Source organism: Uranotaenia lowii, chromosome 1, assembly GCF_029784155.1.
Source record: "Uranotaenia lowii strain MFRU-FL chromosome 1, ASM2978415v1, whole genome shotgun sequence".
In the NCBI taxonomy this organism is placed as follows: domain Eukaryota; kingdom Metazoa; phylum Arthropoda; class Insecta; order Diptera; family Culicidae; genus Uranotaenia; species Uranotaenia lowii.
The window spans coordinates 1-23,473 of record NC_073691.1 but is presented as its reverse complement, the minus strand read 5'-3'; the positions used below and the strand labels follow the sequence as shown (position 1 = coordinate 23,473).

At 34.1% G+C, this 23,473-nt stretch overlaps 3 protein-coding genes across 5 annotated transcripts; 1 reads left to right on the top strand and 2 right to left on the bottom strand.

The window, feature by feature from the left end:
* The first annotated feature begins 1,049 nt into the window (after positions 1-1,049).
* Positions 1,050-13,103, top strand: LOC129759619 (xaa-Pro aminopeptidase ApepP-like). 3 transcript variants are annotated; one of them, XM_055757111.1, is made up of 5 exons: positions 1,050-1,099; positions 8,711-9,799; positions 12,113-12,262; positions 12,326-12,633; positions 12,688-13,103. In XM_055757111.1, the coding sequence occupies exons 1-5, from the start codon at positions 1,065-1,067 to the stop codon at positions 12,978-12,980; spliced, it is 1,875 nt and encodes a 624-aa protein (XP_055613086.1). In that variant the 5' UTR covers positions 1,050-1,064; the 3' UTR covers positions 12,981-13,103. The 3 variants fall into 3 exon arrangements, with proteins under 3 accessions (XP_055613086.1, XP_055613093.1, XP_055613098.1); XM_055757118.1 differs by lacking the exon at positions 1,050-1,099 and adding an exon at positions 8,174-8,461; XM_055757123.1 differs by lacking the exon at positions 1,050-1,099 and adding an exon at positions 8,501-8,638.
* Positions 5,131-6,602, bottom strand: LOC129759632 (BTB/POZ domain-containing protein 2-like). The gene is made up of 2 exons (XM_055757137.1): positions 6,463-6,602; positions 5,131-6,360 (listed from the first exon to the last, which is right to left on the bottom strand). Exon 2 carries the CDS (start codon positions 6,348-6,350, stop codon positions 5,238-5,240), a length of 1,113 nt encoding a protein of 370 aa, XP_055613112.1. The 5' UTR covers positions 6,351-6,360; positions 6,463-6,602; the 3' UTR covers positions 5,131-5,237.
* Positions 13,104-19,139: 6,036 nt separating the features above from the next.
* LOC129754388 (cytochrome P450 307a1-like) lies at positions 19,140-22,609 on the bottom strand. Its single transcript, XM_055750444.1, has 2 exons — positions 21,577-22,609; positions 19,140-21,049 (listed from the first exon to the last, which is right to left on the bottom strand). The coding sequence occupies exons 1-2, from the start codon at positions 21,641-21,643 to the stop codon at positions 19,806-19,808; spliced, it is 1,311 nt and encodes a 436-aa protein (XP_055606419.1). The 5' UTR covers positions 21,644-22,609; the 3' UTR covers positions 19,140-19,805.
* Positions 22,610-23,473: the final 864 nt, after the last annotated feature.

Sequence of the window (23,473 nt, the reverse complement as noted above, 5' to 3'; positions counted from 1 at the left end):
TCAAATTTCACGAGCATGTTTAAGGAAACTGGCATAAAAAATTTTCACATACCAAAAAGAGTCTCTGTAAAAATCAATATACAGGTACATACCAACCTGTATACACATCTCAGGTGGCGATGGAAATCCCGTGCAAAGTGTTAGTAAAACTTTTTTTTGTAAACATTGTAACCATGACTATTCGTGACGTCAGTTGCATTTTCAAACAACCAACCAACAGCGAAAACTATAGAGAAAAAAAAATCATTGCCAACTGCTATTTACGATTCTCGCCTAGGATACATAAACATCCTGGCAAGTGACGTAGGCTTTGTTTACCTTTTTACTTTTTGAATAACGAGTTCTGTAATAGTGTGCGTGTTTGTTTATCACCTTCTTTGTACTACATTGGGTACATACTCCTGTGAAAATGATCCAGGTTGCCTTTAACTTTTTAATTGTTGAAAAATGGTAAACATGAAAATTTTAATTAGCGTTGAATTGTTAAAAGTGTAATTTCACTGGCCCTTAACCCGAGCTGCCTGTGATGCAGCTCAAGTAGAAGATGAAGGAGAAGAAAAGTGCAATGAAACTCCAAAAGGGCCAATCCCGTCGAAGGAACAAGAAATTCATTATGAAATATTTTTGTAAAATAATTAATTGTAAGAATTTTCATTTATCAATTATTATTTACTGGTCATAGCAACAGGTTTTTTTTTATCTTCTGAGAACATAAAGCATTAAAAAATAACATAAAATCAACACTTGTGAATAGTTAGAGCTGAAACTCATGTTATCTAAACATCAGAATACGAAGCCCTTTCTCAGCGGTAGGTCAATTCATTGCGTATATAGAGCAAATTATTAATAGCATCATTCTATTTTGCAGGTAAATCATAGAAAATCATCAGTTGTGAATGTGCCATAGTTGAACCTCGAGATTTTTTTTCAATAAAATTCAAAATTAAGTTAACCATTGATGAAGACGAAATTTACTGATGTGTCATCCAGTACACTCAAATTTCACGAGCACGTTCAAGAAAACTGGCATCAAAATTTTCACATACCAAAAAGAGTCTGTAAAAATGAGTAGAAAGTCCTTTAATTGTTTGAATCTCAGGTAAGGTAAAAATACAGACGAATAGTAGAAATGCTCATTGAGTTATTGTATGCGAATCCATTTTATACTAACAATATTAAGCGCACTTTTGAATGCTTACTTGTTAAAACTAAACTATCTGTTAGTATTCACCTATAATGTAGTGCAACAACATTTGTTGAATTATCAAAACTGATACCGGATAACTTTAATAAGTTTACCTTATTAACACAAAAATTATTAAGGTACACCGGGGTAAGTGGGGACGGTTTTTCGTATAGTTCAACTTTGAAAAATCATTAAAAAATCAGCAGTGGATCAAATTTGATAAAATCGCATTCAATGTGATGCAGAACATGTTGTTTACAAATGCTGAAGAGATGAGCTTGATAGACGAAAAGCGAAAAAAGTTATCACGTAAAATGTTATGGACTACTGGTTTCTTCACTTACCCCGCATTATGGGGTAAGTGGGGACGGTAGATTTTCAGTTTGATTTCTCAGGAAATTTTCAACAAATTTGTGTTTTCTTGGTTGAATACGTTACTTTATTGCTTGAACCATCCCAAATTTTGAAAAAAGTTCATGGTAGTGATCATTATGTGTAATTTATGTTGCAACACACGAGATCCGATTTAATCGAAAATATATACCTATTCCAGAAAACACAAGTACTTTCCCAACTTTTCATGATCCGAATGCTAAATAAACCTTAAATGTATTGAATGTAGGAGAAAAAATTGAAAAAATGTGTAAACATCAAGTATATATAAAGCCGTCCCCACTTACCCCAGGTAGGGTTTGGAGACAACATTTTGGATTTTTGAAAATAAACTCTTTTTTCCTAATTTTTAAAAGTCGTTTCTTTTCCTAACATGTTGTTTCGAATGTAAGGATTGTTTCAATGTAGAGTTTTTCGTCAAGAGCCAGCTAGTTTAAGAGAAATTTGCAATTGAAAAAGATGCACATGAACTCCACATCGTAGTTAAAATTAGAAAATTAACAAAAAGTCACCGTAAACATCCGCTATTGTCGGAACCGTATCTCTTTTACAGTTATTGGATAGATTACAAGTTAGTTTAACACCCTGCATTAAATGTTTGAACAAATAATTTACAGTATTGTTTTAATAGCCACCATCCCCACTTACCCCGGTGTACCTTATATGTCTTATTTGGTCGTATAATAGCGCAGTATGTAGTACGTACCTATAACTAATATGTATACGGAAAATTAAAAATATCGATTACCAAAACTCTTCTGATACACAGCCGTTTTTATAAAGACTGATGTCAAAATTTTCAAAGAACCACTAGTCAGTAAGGGGAATTTTTTATTTCAATTTAGAATGCGATTTATATTACAGACAGCCAAGGTACAGATATTGCTTTTTTTATTACGGAAGGAAATGCTAGCAAACTACTGAAATATTAGTATTTGGAAATTTTTTCTTTTCTTTTGAAAAAAATTGATCAATAACGTTTTTTAATGATAGCAACAGTTCAGTAACGAATAATTTCTGACATCATTTATTCATTTATTTATTTATTGTACATCAACAGATCACATATTGATCCTAATGATAAAATTAAAATTAAAGACACTACAAATACAATGGTTTACACAAAACTTAAAGCTTTAAGGATTTTTCTTCGGAATGCATCCCTTGAAACGTCAAAATCAAAATGTTCGGAGTAGCGGTTGAATGTCTTGATTACACCTATAAGTGCTGTGTTAGCCCCATAATTATTCAAACGAAGAGGGACGTAGAGCTGGAAATCACGATTTCTCAAACCACGTGGTCGTATGTTGAGTTGAAGACCTTCCAACAGTGCGGGACAATCAGTTCTGGATGTAAGCAAATCAGCCACGACAGAGGCTCGTGCGGCGGTCCTGCGGGCTTGCAGCGTGTCGATGTCGATTAAACGACAGCGGCTCTCGTAGCTGGGAAGTCGGAACGGGTCTTGCCAGCTCAGGTGACGAAGGGCGAATCTCATAAAGCGCCGTTGGATAGCCTCAATACGCTCAGAGCCGTTTTGGTAATAAGGGCACCAGATAGCAGAGGCGTATTCGAGGATCGAACGAACCAAACTGCAATAAAGACTCTTCAAGCAGTAAATATCTTTGAAGTCTTTCGCCATGCGAAACAATAGACCTAGGCTTCTAGAAGCTTTATCGACGATGTAATTGGTGTGAATCTTGAAATCCATCCGTCTGTCAAGAATGACACCAAGATCTTTCACGTGCTCAACTCGAGCAATAGCCTCGCCGCCGAGAAAATACGCTGCATTTGATGGAAGCCGCTTACGGGAAAAAGAAATTGCTGCGCATTTACTACGATTCAAAGGCAGACAATTGACATCGCACCAGGAGGCGAAGAGGTTGAACTGGTCCTGCAGGAACTTGGCATCGTCAGGGCCGGAGATGGGATGAAACAACTTCAGGTCGTCTGCGTAAGCTAATTTTGGTCCATCGAGGAGTAACAGCACGTCGTTGAAATAAATCAAGAACAGTATTGGTCCTAAATGGCTCCCTTGAGGCACTCCAGAGGTGGCGAAAAACTGGTTGGAGAAGGATTCTCCCGTTCGGACAGTAAGTTTCCGACCTACCAGGTAGCTGCGAAACCATTCCAGTAGAGACCCACAAAAACCAATACGATCGAGTTTGGCGATAGCAATTTCATGGTTCACTTTGTCGAAAGCGGCTGACAGGTCGGTGTAGATGACGTCTGTTTGGAATCCTGAAGCAAAACTGTCTTGCACCTTAGACGTAAACGCCAGCAGGTTTGTGGTCGTAGAGCGCTTAGGCATAAAGCCATGTTGATCATTAGAAAAATATGGTTTGCAGTACGAGAAGATAGGGTCTAAAACAACCAGCTCAAATAACTTGGCAATAGCGCATAAGGCAGAAATACCGCGGTAGTTGTTGACATTCCTCCTGTCGCCTTTCTTGTAGACCGGAAACATGTAGGCTTCTTTCCATATAGAGGGGAACGTAGACGTGTTGAGCGATGCTTGGAAGATTCGTTTTATAGGTGTTAGCATATGTGATATGCAGCGCTTCAAAAAAGTGGCTGGTATACCGTCCGGTCCTGCAGAATAGCTGTGTTTCAGCTTCACGGAAGCCTTCAAGATGGTATCTTCGTCGACTGCAAAATTATCAAATGAAGTGCTCAAATGAGGGACGTTGCTCGTTGCACTATTTAACTGCTCCGAGGATATTGAGCCAGAGTCGAAAATACTACGGAATTTCTGTGCAAAGAGATCACAGATTTCACGGTCCGAAGTCGCCGACGTATCATCCAGGAACATGTGTGATGGTAAGCCGGATTCCTTCCGTTGATCCTTGATGTACTGCCAGAATGATTTAGGTTTTGTTTTAAAACCACGCTGGATCCGGATTAGGTAGCTCTGATAGCAACGCGTGCTTAGTATTTTATAGGCTGAGTTAAGTTTGCGATACTGATTTTTGGCCTGAAGAGTCTTGTGCCTGGTGTAATAACGGAGGGCTTTATTCTTCAGCGTTTTCATTTGTCGCAACTCTTTCGTGACCCAAGGTGCTCGTAGATTTGAGACTGCAGAGCGTTTCGGCACATGGCGATCGATAATGTAGTTTACAATGTGAGTGAACTTAACAACATCGAAAATATATAATATTTTAATTTGGCAACACTGCCTCTTACTCCGCAGACTTCGCATGACATCACTTGGATGTCTGTTTTCTTTTTCCTTACTCCGAAAAAAAAATCAAATCAGAAATGAAAATAAAATAATAATTGATAATCTTATTACCTTCATTTAAAAAAAAATGGATATTATTTTTAAAATAACGGCCTGATGAGGTGTACCTCAAATTTCTGTAGTTCTAATCAATTGAAACAAATAACAAGACCTTTTTCTCATTTAGTTGTGCTTTGCGTAATTTGCGGATCTGAATCGAAGAAGTTTGTTTGTTTCCTATTAAATTATTTGGCTGGTGATTTTTTATGATAAACTTTACACAAAAAACTAAGTTAAAAATTTTTTTAATCTGAATTGCTTTTATTAGTTTCTCGATAATTTTTTTTTTCATTTCATGCATCATTTTTATTAATTCACTATTAAAACTATCCTAACAAAAAAAGAAAACATACACTTACAATTGATATTTTTCCTAGCAGTTCACAATTCTTTGTTTGTCCTTTCTTTGCAATGCAAATGAGCAATAGCGCAATACACACTTTCGCACCGTCCATATATGGTATTTGTGATTGACATCTTTATTCTATCATGGTGAATCTTAGGATTCTGTATTGTGAATGGTTCAATTGCTGGCGTTATGCCTAACGAAATTTTATAATGGTTGTGAGGAGATAACACAATCTGCTCGAAAAATAGGTTCGCGATATCTACTGTAACAAAATTATCATTTTCATATTCAAATAAATCGCAACCTATTTCAATGTCGTTTTCCCATACCTTCATTTCAACTGAAATAACCTTTGCGGACGATTTAATAAAAACTCCTATGCCATAAAGATTTACAACCGTCTCCGAAGTAATAGAAAACCCGAAATCGTTCATTTCAGAACTTGACGAGGGACCAAACAGGCGTAGTTTATAGCAATCGTACGAACGCTTTGCATTTCTGATTATGGATTTCAATTCGTCAACGTTTTCATTTTCGTGGTTTTTTTCCCATATATCTAAAGCACCCATTAATTGATCATCTGTGCAATTTATTTTTTGAGAATTTAGTATCAAGCCAAGGGAATCTCGGTCTATAAGTGAAAAGTCTACATGATTAAAATAGAACAATGGATTATTTCGCAAATGCTTCAAACACTTTTCATCAACAAACTGAAATCCATAAAATCTATTTTGAGTAAATATCTTTAGCACATTATTAGGTTCAATATTTTTTTCCAAAAAAACTGAAGCCATATTGAGTAATTCAATGACCATGTATTTCCTTGAATGAATGTAAATCTCGTGTATATTATCGAAAGTAAGGTCAATTTTTCCACAATATATGAAACGTAAAATATCGAGGAATATTTTTGGCTCAATATCGTCCAATACAATTTCATTTTCCTCTGATTCCCGAAAATTTCCATTGAACATGGCAAAGAAATATTCAGAAGAAGTTATGAGAAATAACTTATGAGCGAATATTTTCTGTTTGTTTTTTCCTATTAAAAATACGACATCTGACATGAACTCGTTATTAACCAAATTTTCTTTCCTGTCATTAGTAGACGCTCCATATTCCATCGGTCTTCCTTGATTAGCCATTTTAAGAAATCTGAAAGAAAAATGTTTGTCAATATCTCAAATGACGCCACGTTTACGCTTTATTTTCGATATTTATCATCCACCATTTAAACCATATGTTCATTTATATTACCTGTCTGTCTCTGAACCAATGAACAATTTTTTTAATCATAAATTTAAAACTAAACTCCTCAGTATCACCAGAGCAATATTTTATTTTGAAAACTTCACTGCTGAAGAATGTTTAGTAAAGTTTGACAGCTTCGATTTTTTTCGTATCATTCGTAACATGGGAACAGCAAAAGCAAAACGAAAAACTGAAAACATACCGGACAAAGGGAGAAAAACATCGCCCAAAAAACCGAGATGCCAGTTGCCTAAAAGAGGACCTAATGAGACAGGATTGTTGAATTTGATACCATTCATTGATATAATATTATTATTGATATTTCTTGATTCGAAACTTAATATAAATTTCAATCCATCGAGAGAATGTGAGATTAATCAATACAAATTGTTTAAACACTCTTAATTTATCTAAAGAAGTGTATTTAGGATCTACTAAAACGCCAACTGTGAGGCACGACGAAGACTTTCACCACGATAGCAGAAGAAGTTTTCAGATTAGTGGATGTATTGTCTGTAATCGTGTTATCACCTTTGGATGATAACTTGGTATTACATGGCCTGCAATATATATACCTATATTTATTTATCGAATGTATAATCCAATAAAAGAAACAAAAAAATAATCAATCGAACCTTAAGCGAGCCATTACACCACATTTGTACAAATGCGATGAAATTTTGTCGCTGTGAATATGATTTGCATCGAGTATGAATAAACTTGAATAAACGAATCGGTTCGAAAATTTTTTTGCACAGAGGGTTGTGGCATACATAGTAAATGTTTGCCTCGATGTCCAGCAAAAAAAATGCTGGAAACGTTCAGCTGGAAACAAGCAAACATTCTCCATCTTGCTGATTTTTTCAGCATTTGATCTTCATTGCTGAAAAGCCAGCAATCGATCTGTCAAACTCGAATTTGTTTTTGGTTTTGCTCATTATTTTTCGTTTCGTGAAAAGTGCTTGACTTCATATTCCAGCAATTTAAGACAAAGGTATATTTTTTTTCGAGAGATAAAGTATTTCGTTAAAGAATCTAATAATTTTCATTTTTATTTCAGAAGGGCCCTTCTTAGCGAAAAGCTGCCAAAACCTCTGGCAGATATTATCTAATTTTGTTATAAAGTAATAAATAAATGTCGTTCAAGAAAAACAACAAACAAAGTTATTTTTTGAAAAAAAAAATGCTGATTTCCAGCAATTGAGATTGCTGGATTTCCAGTAATTTAGTTTGCTTGATTTTTCAGCAATCGAAATTGCTGGAAAATTTGCTGCAAAGCCAGCGGGACAAAATCAAGCAAAATTTTAATGGTTTTCAGCCAAATAAAATTTGCTTTGTAGTGTATGGTGTTGCCTGTACTAATTTCAAGCCATTTACTTAGCCCCAGCCGAGGTGGAGGAGTTTTTTTTTGTTTATTTCTGTTTTCATCAGCAATCGTTGCCAATCGTGAGTGGGCTAGTCTAGAATCAAACAGTCGTCGTAGAACCATCGAATTTGCACACGCATTTGTGTAATGTAAATATGGCGGCCTATAGTCTGTAGTTTCCGTATGTAACGCACATTTTTTCTGAATTTTCGAGTCAAAGTTTTGGATGATACAAAGATCCTAAATTTAAGCATATTACATACTATTTCATAAACCATTTTTTCGTTATAGCAAAAAGCAGGAATGCACATCACAAATCGTCAAATAATACATATGGCATCACTGGCCAGTTACTTACTGTTTTCCTTACATCGATGTGCCTCTGAAGAATTGTATAGCTTAATTTTTGTTTCAATTAAAAAATATATTGTTTCGAGTGCTTTGTTCGAAACGCAAATTCAAATCTTATTAAGGAAATCCAAAAAGAGTGTATTGTCAAAACGTATTATTACAATTTTGTCTTATCCATTACATTTTGGCCCTGCGAGTTTGTTTCGTTAAGGCATTTTTTACACCGTCTATTTTGAAATAATTTCGAAGTTCATTAAAAAAAAAAGTCAAGCTGCAACATTTACTGAAGTAAGTTTACAGGATTAAGTTGTCTCTGTTTTAAGGACCAATCCAATCACCTCACAAAATGAGATAAGATAATAAAAATGATTTGAAGCAATTCATCATCATACGATTACGCTTCATTTTCAACGTCAAAAGTCACTTTTGAATCGTCATTCAAGCTACACGTCTTCTCTTAAAACGGTGCTGTGTATAATAAATTATCATAAACATAAATACAATATTCAATTGAAGTCAAACGTTTTTTTTTTTTAGAAAAGCAATGAAGCCAACAGGTGATGTTTTGGCTGCATTAAGATGTCTTATGCGAAACTTACCGAATTCACTTGGACAAATAAATGCTTATATTATCCCTTCGGATGACTCTCACCAAAGTGAATATCTTGCAAAACGTGATGAACGCCGAGCCTTCATATCTGGATTCGATGGAAGTGCAGGAACAGCTGTTGTAACAGAAAAGGAAGCTCTTCTGTGGACTGATGGTCGTTACTACCAACAGGCAAGTAAACAACTTGATAAGAATTGGACCCTTATGAAAGATGGACAACCGGGTACTCTGGGCATTGATGCATGGCTGGCTAAAGTACTTCAGCCTGGTTCTAAAGTAGGAGTCGATGCAAACCTCATTTCCACACGAGCTTGGAATCCTCTTCATTGTACTCTGAAATCTTCCGGTTGCGAGCTTCTGCCAATTGTTCCCAATTTGATAGATTTGGTATGGAAAGATCAACCAGCTGCTCCTGAAAACTCGATAATTCCACTTGGAACAGAATTCACCGGATCGCCGATAGTCAAGAAACTGGAATTGATAAGAGGAAAAATGGAAGAAAAGCGTGCATCTATACTTGTTGTCAGTGCATTGGACGAAATTGCTTGGTTCCTCAATCTACGAGGTTCTGATATAGACTACAACCCAGTGTTTTTCTCATATTTGATTATAACTACTGATGATCTATATTTCTTCATCGATGAGAAAAAGCTATGTCCATTGATTGATAATCATTTCAAATCAAATCAAGTTCAACCTAAAATTTATCCTTATAATGAAATTCATAATAACCTCAAATCGTTAGCTGAATCAGCGGTTGATCGTGTATGGATAAGTTTAGGGTCTAGCTATGCCTTGACTGCTCTTATTCCGGAAGGCAAACGATTACACGAAATTACGCCAATAAGCTTAATGAAAGCTGTCAAAAATGAGGTGGAGTCAAATGGCATGAAACAATGCCATATTCGAGATGGTTTAGCCTTATGTCAATACTTTGCTTGGTTAGAGAAATGTATCAAAGAAGGCCAACCAATCAATGAGATAACTGGAGCGGATCATTTAGAAAAACTTAGAAGGTAAGAAGATGTCAAAGCTACTCACTTACCTACCATTTTTCTCAAACTTTTCTAGATACATAGAGTGTTGTATCGCTTTTTTTCTGAATACCTTGCTGTTAATAAAATGTTGTGTACAGCAAGTTGATATTGGCTGAACAAAACAAAAGGTCAAATTAACTAACTGTGTACAAACTGTCGTTTTTAAAAATCAACAGCAATTGTACGAACACTTTAGCCATACATCGGTCTATGTTGACTGAATCAACTATGTTTCTTTCAACATAGATATTTATTATCAATAAAAATACAAGAAGAATCTTTTTTTCAATTTTATATTTTTTGAATTTTTTTTTTTTTTTTTTGGAACTTTATATCATACAATTCACCCAAATTTAGAAGTAGGATTACAGTCGGCTTTATTAATTTAATTCTTTTTTCTTACGATTAGCTGTATAAGGCTAGTTCTAAAATTGTCTAATAACATCTTTACGAAACGTTCTGTAAAGGAAATTTGATGTCAATTTGAATGAATGCTAAGAGGTGCTAAGAGTTTTGTTAAAGCTTCAATAAGACACATCTTTATTCTTTCTTGTTTTTTCTCTACTTTCAACTAATGTCAGATGTTTTATTAAAACAATTAATGCTTTTTTTTATTGGAATAAGTATAACATTAACAGACAGCTCTTGATCAAAACGCAAACATTTATCGTGCTGAAGTCAGATACAACTTAGTTCTTTTAGAAATGGGACACTTTGTTTTGCTAATAGCTCATTTACTAGTAATCGGACATTTGAAATTTGGCATCATTTTGCTTCCTGTATCAGACCAATTTTTTTTTCAAAATTTAAAATTTAAATATTTACGATGTAAGAGAAAAATAAAAAAATAGTTTTGCACAATTTCCTTAAAAATCCGTCGTTTCAAATTGATTGCTGACAAAACCGTTGATTATTCAAAGCAGTACTGTGTGTGAGTGGTGGAAATGTATGCAAACACTGTCAAAAATGTCCACAGAGTTCAAATCAAGCATAGTACATGATCGGCAACTACGGTTAAGGGTCATCAGGGAAGTCAAGTCTCAAACCAGAATTTTGAATTTTTAATTTTTAATAAACGCAAAACTAAGTCTAGATCGCTGAAATGTCCAAAAAACAATTCCCTGATAGGCTGAAACTGTTGCCTAGTTACGAGTCATTCAAACCTAACATCTAACTCTAACAACATTTTTTGCTAGTTCCAGAGTTCGTGGGCTATATAGTCGGTACCGAGAGTATGAGACAGATGATTTCTGATGAATGACAAAGATTATGAAAAACCTTATTTCAAACATATTCCAGCGTTTGAATCTTATACCATGTCTGCTCGAGACAAGGTCCCTATCTTATTAAAGTATGTATTTGCTGGTTGTTTTGTATAAAATATGATGATTTGCCAAGATACTGCTCCTGTGGAAAAAACAACAAATTTTCAAAACGAATACTTTGCTTTTAAAAGCCTAAAAAGAGTACTATTGTTTGTGCCCTTCGCAACCTACGATCTATACTAACCGATTATACTTTAAGTTCAATTTCATGTTGGTTTTACTTCGTTATTGTCAGATTTTGCCAGCAGAAACTCCATTGAAAACGCTTTAAATGGCTTAAAAATAATCAACTTTTGTTTATTTCGAAACAGCTGTATCCACTATATTGCTCTCAGTTTCTTTTAAAAGAGAAATATTGGACCGAAAAGTAGCAAAAATTGAAGGAAAAGGATGCAGCCACCTAAAATACAGATTGGACGAAGTATAAATTTGAAAAACTGATCAATGTCATGGCTAAAAAAGTGTGCGCCGGCGGATGGTAGGTAGCAAGAAAAAAGAAGAAAGTTTTCTTACAAAAACGATAAAAAATTTTTTCGAGTTTTGTTTTATGAACTATTATAAGATTACCTTAATTTCCTTCATAGAAAGTATTTCGATCAAACGAGTGGTTTTAGAGATACACGCATCCGTAACTGTCCCATTTCTAAAAGAACTAAGCTTTACTACACATTTTAAGGTTAGGAGTTTGTTTAGAGCAAATTTGTGCCACGAAATATGCACATGAAAAGGAAATTTACTTTCAATATAAACGTCTTGAAAAAGATCCGAATGTCTCCAAAAACAAAACAAATGATTAAAAATCGAAAAAAAAATCGAGAAACATAAAAAGCTCACTCATTAATCACGTAAGACTCTGTTCCGGTTCTGGTGAATGGCTTTCGCTTTAGTTTTAAGCGATAATTTTCAACGTACCACAATTTAATTCAAATTAATAGAAACTTACACCTTAATTTTTATTTATTTTCAGTCAACAGGATAAATATATGGGACTTAGTTTTACTACCATTAGCGCATCAGGACCAAACGGATCAGTTATTCATTATCACCCTCTGCCAGAAACAAATCGCTCTATCAACGATAAAGAACTTTATTTGTGTGACTCGGGTGCCCAATATTTGTAAACTATAATGCTTATTAACTATAACTTAGAAATAATTTTTCATGAAAAAAATTCTTCCAGAGATGGGACAACCGATGTTACAAGAACATTACATTTCGGAACACCTAGTAAGGAGGAAATATTCGCATTTACGCACGTATTGAAAGGTCAGATTGCCTTAGGAACTGCAATCTTTCCACGAAAAGTCAAGGGTCAATTCTTGGACACCATAGCTCGAAAAGCTTTATGGGATGCTGGCTTAGACTACGGGCATGGAACAGGACATGGTATTGGCCACTTTTTGAATGTGCATGAAGGTCCGATGGGGATCGGTATTCGATTGATGCCAGATGATCCAGGTCTGGAGGAAAACATGTTTTTGTCTAATGGTTGGTATTACAAATGTAACGACTGAAAATATAATAGATAATGTCTGCTTTCAGAACCGGGTTATTATAAAGACGGAGAGTTCGGTATACGCATTGAAGATATTGTTAAAGTAACTGCAACAAATATTGGCGATAACTTTGGTGGACGTGGAGCTCTAACTTTTGAAACCATAACAATGTGCCCAATTCAAACAAAACTGATTGACGTTGATCAATTGACTGAGAGAGAACGTTATCATTTGAACAGTTATCATAAAATGGTTTCGGAAACTCTATCCCCTTTGCTAGAAGCAATTGGTGATCATACGACATTGAAATGGTTGGAACAAGAAACTAAAGCTATTTAAAAGACCTTATTTTTGTTTGATTGTCAACATATTCACAGATTATAGTATTTTTTAACAATAGAATCATTGTTGGAATGCTTTCTTATGAGTTCAATGGAAGATTATATATTTTGCTAATTATTACTATTATTGTTTTAATTAAGATGACATCCAAGGTAGTATTCAATTCGACAATTATTGAAAAATAATGTACACTCTTATACTTTTTTCTTGATTAAATTAAAATAATATATAAAAAATCATCATAACTTAATTTCCACTTAAATCATTCTTTTTTTCATATTTTCATTGATCATTCCATTCCTCATGAGATGTTTGGCTTTACTACCTACATTTGCTACGTTTCCGCTTGCTGGGCAAACCACTAGATACCACTCTATCACTATCTACCTCTGCACGGTAGGAAGCCTGCACTGATCATAGAGATGGTAGGTATATGATGAAAAGTTTTTCAAGTTTAAATGACCCTTCCGCTCACTTTTAACATCTTCCATCTTATTCTAATCTTCTATCGCTATCCGTCTATAATCCCTCGATTCTTAAATATTCTTTCTCAAAAAATTTCACATTTCACCGATATAGCCGATAAAATAATTCATAAAAAAATGTTACTTACATCGAGAAGTATTTCAATTAAAGAAATTTTTATTTATGTTTGCTTCTTTAGTTGGTAAGTTTTGCTAAAATCAAAAACATTGATTTTAAGCAAAGGCTCATTTTTTTTTTTTAAATATATCTTTATTAGTACCAATTCATCATTACATTTATATTACACTAGCTGACCCGGTGTGCTTTGCTACACCTTCCAAAAATAAATGTTATTTGTAAAAATTTAGATTTTTGAAAGCATTTTTTTAAATCAAACCTTATCATAGGTCAGAACCAAATACTTTGAAATGAGAGCTGCAGCTGGAGTTCCGAATTGCGATTCAAAGATGGTATATATTATTTACTGAGACTTGATCTCTAAATTTGTTTTTCAAGATCTAAAATTTGTACTCAGTTTTTAAAGCTTCATAATGACTTAAATAATGTCAAAATTTATGGATTTTCCACCATTTTTCCCAAAGTGGGAAGTTACGAACTTTCATAAAAACATTTGTCACATCTATTTTTGAGTTATGCCAAATATCCGTACGCAAAAAAGATCTTCATCTTAAACTTACATGGGAGCTCCCTTATCTTTTCCAATTTTGTCCTCCACTGCTTGAAGAAGGTAGGCTGATCTACCCGGTTCGAGTTTACATAAATTTCTAATTGAAAGAAAAAGATTTGCATATTGGAATTTATTGCATATCGACTTTATGGAGATAGAATTTTGAAAACCGACCAATAGCGTGAATCAGGACAGTTTTTTGAGTATATTCCTAATTTTCTGCACTATAAGCACTTCCAGCTCCTGATTAGCTTTAGAATTTAGATGGTGTATTTTTTGGAGTTGAAAAAATAAGTTATAGAAATTTGAAAAAAAAAAAACGATGAAAAGGATTTTTAATAACCGTTTTCAAACAGCCTTTTTCATCATCCTCGCCCTTCGAAGCAGTTTGAATATCTATCCTTTTCGCACCAAAATTATGTTGAAAAATGGCGAAACCGCCATATGCCAAACTCGTGGACATGAGACATTACAGCTTTAAGTTTTCCCAAACACTTATCGTGATATGAAAATAATCGATTTTATACAGTGTAAATTTCTTTTTTTTAAATAAATTTATTAAACGAAAAACTATAAATATTTAAAAAATATCACTGAATAAAGTGGTTTTAACACTTCAAGGGGATACTAAAAATTTCTCATAAAAGTTTTGCTTCCAGATGAATATCTGTTCAAAAGTCTCACTTTTCAAAAAAAGAAGCGGATCAAAAGTCTCTTTTATGCAGCCATGTAACACAAAAACACTTTTCATGTTGAGTACGTACTTAATTTGGTATGTAAGTTAAAAGTACGATGATTTTTTTCAGAATTTTTTAATATAAAAACCTTCCATTTTCATTCCTCAATTCGTTTCAGTTGTGTATTTGGGCCGAAGTAACAATTTATAGAAGAACATGCTCTAGTGTTCCTTGAATGAAAATTCTTTCGGAAAATGAATTCCCTCACTTTTGGTCAATAAAAATCATTTATTTCACTGATACCTTTCACTTATGCACACGTCAGTCCTATCTTATCTAATTTAAAGAAAAGGCTCTTGATGTTTTAAACAATAAACAATCAGTTCATGTGTCGGATCGGATTTTTTTATCTTTTTAAATTTTAATAGCGCCTCATAAAACTTCAGTTAAGTACATTTTTACATGTTCAACTAAATGTTTCCGATCTACCTCTGTAGAAAACATCTTATTCATATTTCAGTTATCAATATGATTCAAAAATAACCTTGTAGGCGAAATGGGTTGAAAAATTGTATGTAAATTCTTTACTTTCTGTACCTTTTTTCAGTTGTCCGCGAAGTAACAACAAATTCTAGCTACATTAACACGAACTAAATATGGAAGTATTTTTGCTAATCTTTCAATTGGTTTTGATTCGATCGATAAAATACCAATCCGTGTCACATCTAGGCGTCATTTATTTCCACGTGCTGTGTACAATTAAGCAAGAAAAAACACATCTAGGTTGTATATCAGCCCCATGTGCATAAGAAATATAGGTACTTGGTTGAGACAGGCGCCTGATTGTTAAATGTTTCCAGCGATCAATGAACAGTATGTTTTGATTACTATCCACTTGCGACGACGTTTGCTTGACCATAGAGACGAAAAATAAACCCCTCAAAGAAAAGAAAATCTCTAAAAATGGATGCCATGACTTTTCAATTTCTGATTTTGGCAAAAAAAAAAATGTAGGTATATGTTTTATTCGATCGGCAAAATGTCAATCTGGGTCACATCTAGGCGTCATTCATAGCCATGTGCTGTACAAATGAGCTAGGAATCAAGTAGGAAAAAAATCACATCAAGGCTTCATATCGCCACCCCTTTCATTGAAAATATGCTTGGTTGAGAAATACGCGCCAAAATATTCCCACTGATCAGTATGCTATGCCATGGTTACTATCCTCTCACGACGTTGGCTCGCGACGCCTCGTCCATAGAGACGAAAAACAAACCGCCCAAAGGAAAAAAAACCTCGAGAAAATGGATGTCATGACTTTAATTTGTTTCGAAAAACTACATGTTTTGTATGGAAGCCCCCTCTCCCTTAAGTCGGAGCGGTTTGTAACTATCATAGAAACCATCCCCGGCATCAAAAACCCTTAGATGCCAAGTTTCACGATGATCGGTTCAGTAGTTTCCGAGTCTATAGGTAACAGACAGACAGACAAACATTCATTTTTATATATATAGATTAATACATTAAATTAGGTGTTCAGTTCAATAATGAACTTTCAGAGCCCTATAGTTTAATAATCACTAAAATTTATTTATTCGACTTAAATTTGCTGAGCACAATCAAGCATTTTTATAAAGGAGAACATCCTGTAGTGAAAAAAAAAATATTTTAAACTAAAAACTAAAGCTATCCTAAAATTAAACTAATTGTAGAGAGAGCGAATCTCTGCGATGGAAGCAAAGGCTCATTCAGTTCGCTCCTTGCTGCCGACGCGTGCGGTTCGTTAAGCTAATTGCTCTGATGCTAAGTTTTTGTGTTTGTGAGATGTAAAAGTTAGTTTGGTTTAAAAGTGGTTCCGGTTTGCTGTCGGTCGTGTTATTTGTATTAATCCGTGCCCGGGGGGAAAAAAAGTTGAGAATTTGCAAAGAAAAAGAATCATAACTTCCGTTAATTGAACATTGGATGTGGTAGAGTTTAACGTGAAAAAATGGCGTCCGCAGCATCGCGAGTTTCTTTTGCTGGAATTATCACATTTCCATTCACACATCGATTCGAGTGAAAATACAATATGTCGCTTGAAAAATGTGTGCTTGCTGTTAGCTGGAGTGATCTATGGAAGTAAACATAGCTATTCAATCCGGATAAAGCCAGGGACGCGATTCAGGAGATGGAGCAAAACTCGATGAGAGCGTTCTAAGGCGCCATTTATTTATTTATTTAGTAATTTTTCACTCTCTGTACATGTCTGCGAAAATCAGTAAGAATTAGTTTTTTTTTTTCAATAATAGTAATCCTTGACTTGCAATTTTGCGCTAGTCAGCGTGGTTTATGCTCTCAGCGTTCGTGCGTTTCGTGCAGGTTTGTGTCGTTGCTGCTATTAAAGGCTCACATTGGGCGATGGGTGCGCCTTTAATGGTTGTGGCGAGTAGCTGATCTTCTCTATATTGTTGGGGTGACTTCAGACTTGTTTTAGGTCTTACAACTGGATTGCGAAATCTTGTCGAGTAAGTGTTTCAACTAAAATTGGATTCGTTCCAGCTGAATAAATAAACTGTTGCATAACATTTATTTCAATGCAAGAGCAGACAGTTTAATGAATATTATGAAATATAAGCATATATATTTTTTCATTTTTCTTTAAAATTTCTGTCACAAAGAACAATTCATTATTCTGTTTTAAGCTTTCAGTACTGGTGCACAATTTTTATAATCATTTCAACTGTCTTTTCGTAATGTTTGTTGGTGAAGCTTGTCAAAGTACCAGTGAATATTAAGTCTCTATTTTGTTGTTAGTTTTTCAATCAATTTTGAAGTTAGTGTTTGTAGTGTGCTTAATTTTTTCCAAAACAATTATTAATAATTTACTCATATATGTAGGTACATAGTTCAAAGGTTCATTAGTCCATTTTGTTTCATATCTCTCATTTCCCCAAAAATTGTCCGAAATATTCAACCTTAATAAAGTTTTAACCGTTGCATATGTTGACTTAATATGGAAACATATTAAATCGTTTTAACATATCAATTCTTAGAAAGTCTTTTAATTTCCTTTAACCTTCTTCTTATTTTTAATGATTCATTTATTTTTCCTTGTTAATATTTTGTTTAGCATGCATTCCGAACCTTGTTTATTAAATTTAAATAATACTATGAATACGATCTCAGCAAGTGCCAAAATTAAAAATTTCAGCATTTAAGTTTTTTTTATTTCAGTTTGTTAAAAACATTTTGGCAGTGATTTGATTGTTACCACTTGTTACTCATGTTTATTTATTTATTTCGTCAAACTCCGTAGACTACAATACTTAAAACTAGTTAAAACGAATGTGATCTATTATTTTGTAGTTGTATGAATTTGTTTTTAAGTGCAATTTTCAATTGTGTTTTATTCATTGTTACGTCATGTACTCATATATTTTTGAAAAATTAAACGTGGAAGTTTTTTTCAAATATTTTCAACTCAATCAAATTACTTTTCAGTGTAATATTCGCACACAACATACATAAATATAACAATTACTTGTGCAATAACTTATTGAAACTTAGATGTTCTAATTATATTTCTTATTCCAGATCCGTATCCTTTTAAAAAAATATATATCCCATAATTATAATTATATACATTTTTTATATTATCTATATTATTTACATATTTCCTTATTGAAAGTTTACCATTTTATTATATAGAAGGAATGCATCTGGGGATAACCCAAAAAAAATTATTGCAAGCGGCACGGGTAGCCGGCCACTGTAGGTTTTTGAGGGCTGGATGCCCTCCTTCGACGAACCATCGGACCGTGGAAGCCCTAGAAGAAATTCGAAGGCCAAGCCACACAGACATAGGCAGGACCTTGCTACCGATGGGGGAACCATACATACATACATACATAGCATTGATTTTTAGCAAAGGCTCATTCATATGAGACGATGGATCTATGAAATATCATTATACATCATTTTTTTTTTGTTCAGTAGCTTTTCAGTGGATTGAAATGTGTATTTTGATAGAGAATAATTTTTTGACGGAAATGAAACATTTTCCTTGTTGTCTCGCTTGCTCAACATTGTGTTTTTTCTTATGTAAAAAAATATATTTTAGGGTCAAGAACATTTAGATAGTTTAGTTGGTATCTTAGTTATATATGAAACTAGTGGCAAAAAGATGATTTTATCAATACGAATTGTGTGTTTATTCAACGAGGCTTGCCGAAGTGAGATAAAAGAAAAACTTTTAATCATAAAATGTCATGTAGATAGGTTATTTTCGAAGAATTAGGAAGAAAAACTCAAAATTATGAATATGAAATTTATTGCTTCACAGCTGATTGTTGTATAAAAAATATGTTCATTTTTGTGAGAATATACTGCCTGTTTAACAAATTGAATGTATAGATTTCAAATCTATTTATATATTTTTGTAGAATACTAAATGCATTTTCTAATCCTAGACAAACTATAAGCTTTATCTTAGTTTTCTAATTAGTAAAAGAATAATTCAGTCTTAGTCCTTAAAATTTCGACTTCAGTTGGTTCAACAAGCAAATGTATATTTCTTCAAAGAATTACTGTTTCTCCAAAAGAGATTCGTGTCTTACTTCATATATGCTCGTCGTTCTATTGTATAATGTATATTCAAAAATGTTTTATAAAAACGAAATATTTTCTTTATACTATTTGTTGTTTCTCGCTTCCAATTGCGATGTACAAACTAGATAACATAATTCAGTTGCAATTGTTTTCAGTAGACTAATATAAATGTTATATGTACAATACTTTAAATAAGTTCAAGATGATAAAAAAATCTATCATAAGTACGGTTTGCGAAATTGTTTTCAATGTTTCAACAACGTGCTATGCGTCATGCTAATAAGGATACCTGGCTGAATAAATGACTTTAAGTTAAATGCATTGAGGAAAAGATACATAGAAAAATAATTTAATGCATTAAACATCCAAGCAGAAAATTTAAATTATTGAAAAAATCATTAACTTTATCTTCGAGTAAATGCTAGAGAATATGTATCAGGAGGAACGGCTACGCAGGCAGGATTCATTTTAATTTTTGTTACATCGCTGGTATGAATATTGAATTTCTGTAATATATTGGCCAAAATGATGAAGCTAAAACCGCGCACTAAATTTTGTCCTATACATGTACGTTTTCCAATGCTAAACGGTAAAAAATGAGGTATGTTTTTTTTCACTCGTAAAATTTGTTTTTGGTTTTCATTCGCAGAGTTTATATCGTTATTTTTAATTATACTATCCAAATCCTGTTTCGCTGTAACAGATCCCACCAGATCTGTTTTGATCTGAGCGAGTGTAACACTTTCGATAAAACGACGAGGATCAAAATGTTTGGGATTTTGCCAGTATTTTTCATTTGTATTCAAGTCGTAATTATTGATAAATACTATAGTGCCTTTGGTAACGCCATATCCAGCGATGCAGGTATCTTCCGTTGCAACATGTGGTACTATTGGAGATGATGAATACCTCAAAACTTCAAAAATGGTTGCAACAGTGAAAGGCATTGACTCGGTATCGTAGAGTGTAACGTTTCTTTTTCCATTATCAGTGACATGGTCAATTTCACTTTGAATACTGTTTCCAATTTCCGGGTACTTGGCAATGTAGCCTAAAGCTAACATCACTAAATTTCCAATTGCAGAATGTCCTCCAAGAAAATCCTCCAACATGTAGATGATAGTGTCACGACCAACAGACGGATCTTCACGTAGACTCTTCAAAAGAGCGTCTGTAAAATCGCGTTCTGGTTCGTCATCGCAAATACTTTGCTCCCTTTCGTTGATTATCTTTTCTAAAATAAATTGACGAATATCTGCTGACCAACGGCTTAATTTGTTCATATGCCTAAGATAAAACGGTGCAAGCCACGGTAAGAAATCAACAGCATAACCTTGATTAATCTCCCAGAAAATTTCGTCAAAATTCCGTACCATTTTCTCGAATGCTAAATCACCATACTCAAAACGTACCGAGCACATGTATTGGCTGAACATGTTAGCACACGCTTGCATGATCAAGGGTTTGGCCTTGAAATCCTCTCCGGGCGTAATCATTTGATCGAGTTGGTCCATGAACTGGTGCATCTCCTGGACACCCACATCGCTCATCTTTTGGTAGTAGCTGGAAGCATCGCTCGGAGAACAATGTCTACGGGCGAGGTTGCGACGTTTCTGTTGTAATGCAGACCAATCACACAATGCAAGCGCTGCAAAAAGGAAAATAAATTAAAACAATTAATATAGCCTCCACGTAAATCATTTTTGTCAGGATATAAGGAAGTAATCTCGTATGCAAACACTGGGTCAATATCAAAAGACACATGCATTCGATTATCATCATACTACCGCTGCAATTCAATTCCAATCGGTTTGTAAATATAATCTTGAACATCGGAGCGGAAAGCAAACAGCGAAAAAACGCAACCGTGTCTCAAGGGCAATTTTATTTTAACTTTTCCCGTATTTGCGTCCCTCTTTTCCATCTGAAGATATTCGTATGCGTATCAAAATTCTTGTAGCGCTGCTCTGCCTCGCAGAGTTATTCAATGCGCCAACTATTAGCAAATCGCCGTACATCGAAGACAATCGCATGCTACGAAATTAATCAGGCTTATCGCACCCAGACATCATATGATCACGGTACACGTCCTTCCCACTAACTTCGCAAATATCCCTCACCAATAAACAACTTGGCTTAATTTTCTATTAAAATTCTGGCTTGATCCATACTTACTTGACAGTTCCACAAATTGAGCAAACTCGAAGTAATAATGCATAAAAAGCAGTAAAGGTAAAGCCATCCTAAATCGAAACGAGCTGATAACATATTGAAGAATAAAGAAGAAACCAAAATTTTCGTACAGTTGCCTGCTGACGGTCAAGTTCGTATGGGATCCTTGGCCATTGACGACTGACTGTCTAGATTGCGGCAGAAACAGAACAGAAGTAGAACATGAGAGGCATACTTAGTCCACATCATAGATTAAGCGTATGTAGATATAGGCTTAGGCGCAAAGCTGTCCGATAGTCGTCATCGATCTTGTGCCACGACAGCATTCTGGTGATACCAGTTCGCAAACGAATTGCGGAAGTTTACAACGGCACGACTCTTTCGCAACTCGGAAAACAATCCGTATGTAGTTCGAGACCTCGTCGAAGGTTGACAGTTTTATGTAATAATCCGCGGGGGAGCAGATTGGAAGTACGATAACCGGTTAACTACGAGCTGTGGGATAGTTTTTATGATGTTTTTAAATTTAATTCAATCATCTGGTATACGCACGAAGCATCAATTGTGGGTGTCAATTATATTATTGGAATGGAAGCCTCCAAATGGACGGAAATGCACTTAAAAGTTCAAACGTCCGATGCATGGTTGTAAAGAAAAGGAATAAGAAAATCAGTTGAGTAGAACGAATGAAATGCCTTGGATAGCCACTTCCCAAATATTCCTCAATCAGACTTCAACCAAATGCTGCATAACCGCAATAAACCAGAGAAAAGTTAACAACCGAAACCCTGCTTTGGTTCACATTTACAAACTTTCAGGCAGCACTTTTACCGTGTGAGAATAAAACAAGTGAAGAGAAATAAAGCGCGAACCAGAAAAATAATGCTAATGTAAACTAAATTAACGGCTTATTTCTTCGCCTGAGGAAATGTAGGTTATCTTTTCCATTTAACTTAATGATTGGGACTACCTGCGGTATAATAGAGAAGTGGGAAGCGTAAAAGCAAAAACATTCATTTATGCATTCCCATAAACAAGCCTTAAATACGCAATGCATTCTGAGTGATCATTTGTTGAGATTATTCTTAAATTTTTAATTAAACTGAATTATTCATGTATCACACTTCAAACGATTTTTTTTGCTCTATAAATGCGTGCTATGTAATTTATCTAAAAAAATCCTTGTTCCTTCATAAATTAATTTCATTTACATTAATCTTTGACTTATTGTTTCAATTGAACGCTGTTTAAATGTGGTTTCCATTACTTTTATATTTTTGAAATAAAAATTTGTTAAAAGAAGTTAAAATTTGTATAAAAAATGTGTTCAGTTCTGATAGAATTTTTGTTATGAAATGTTTAAATTTTAATTTCAATTTAAACAAAGGGTCTTTAAATAAAAAGAACATCGAACGAATGAAACTAAATTCGTAGCAAAATTTTTATAAATGGAGAAAGCGTTTCTACTTTTTTTCTAATTTGAAAGGAGTAAAGGAATTTGACTTTCAGTACTTTTTCGGATAGTTTTTGGTACATTCTTCATCCATTTTCCATCCATTTTGAACCATATTTAGGCTGACTCATAGCTTTTTTATATTTAATTTTTGTTAAAATTTTATTACAAAGAACTGACATATTTCAACTTATAGGAAAAGTAAATATTGAACATATTTTTCAAATTCTTGTCATCGTTTCCCAACCCTGCCTTTAGATGGGGTTTTTGTTTCATCTTCCCTACCCGAATCATGATTTTTTTCTCAAAAAAATGTATCCAGAATGGTGGTAACTCTTAGACCTAACTGCCAAACATTTTTTTTTATCAAAATATACATGGACCAAGGATTTCTAAAGCTACGAAAATGATAATTTTTTGAAAATAGGATCCTATCCATTTGTTTCA

Bases quoted from the DNA above. Each gene is read 5' to 3' on its own strand.
- LOC129759619 (XM_055757111.1), top strand. From the start codon at position 1,065: ATGAGTAGAAAGTCCTTTAATTGTTTGAATCTCAG. The intron at 1,100-8,710 runs GTAAGGTAAAAA...TTTTTTTTTTAG, and splicing joins TTTAATTGTTTGAATCTCAG to AAAAGCAATGAAGCCAACAG. The intron at 12,634-12,687 runs GTTGGTATTACA...GTCTGCTTTCAG, and splicing joins AAACATGTTTTTGTCTAATG to AACCGGGTTATTATAAAGAC.
- LOC129759632 (XM_055757137.1), bottom strand. From the start codon at position 6,350: ATGGCTAATCAAGGAAGACCGATGGAATATGGAGCGTCTACTAATGAC.
- LOC129754388 (XM_055750444.1), bottom strand. From the start codon at position 21,643: ATGGCTTTACCTTTACTGCTTTTTATGCATTATTACTTCGAGTTTGCT. The intron at 21,050-21,576 runs GTAAGTATGGAT...TCCTTTTTGCAG, and splicing joins TCAATTTGTGGAACTGTCAA to CGCTTGCATTGTGTGATTGG.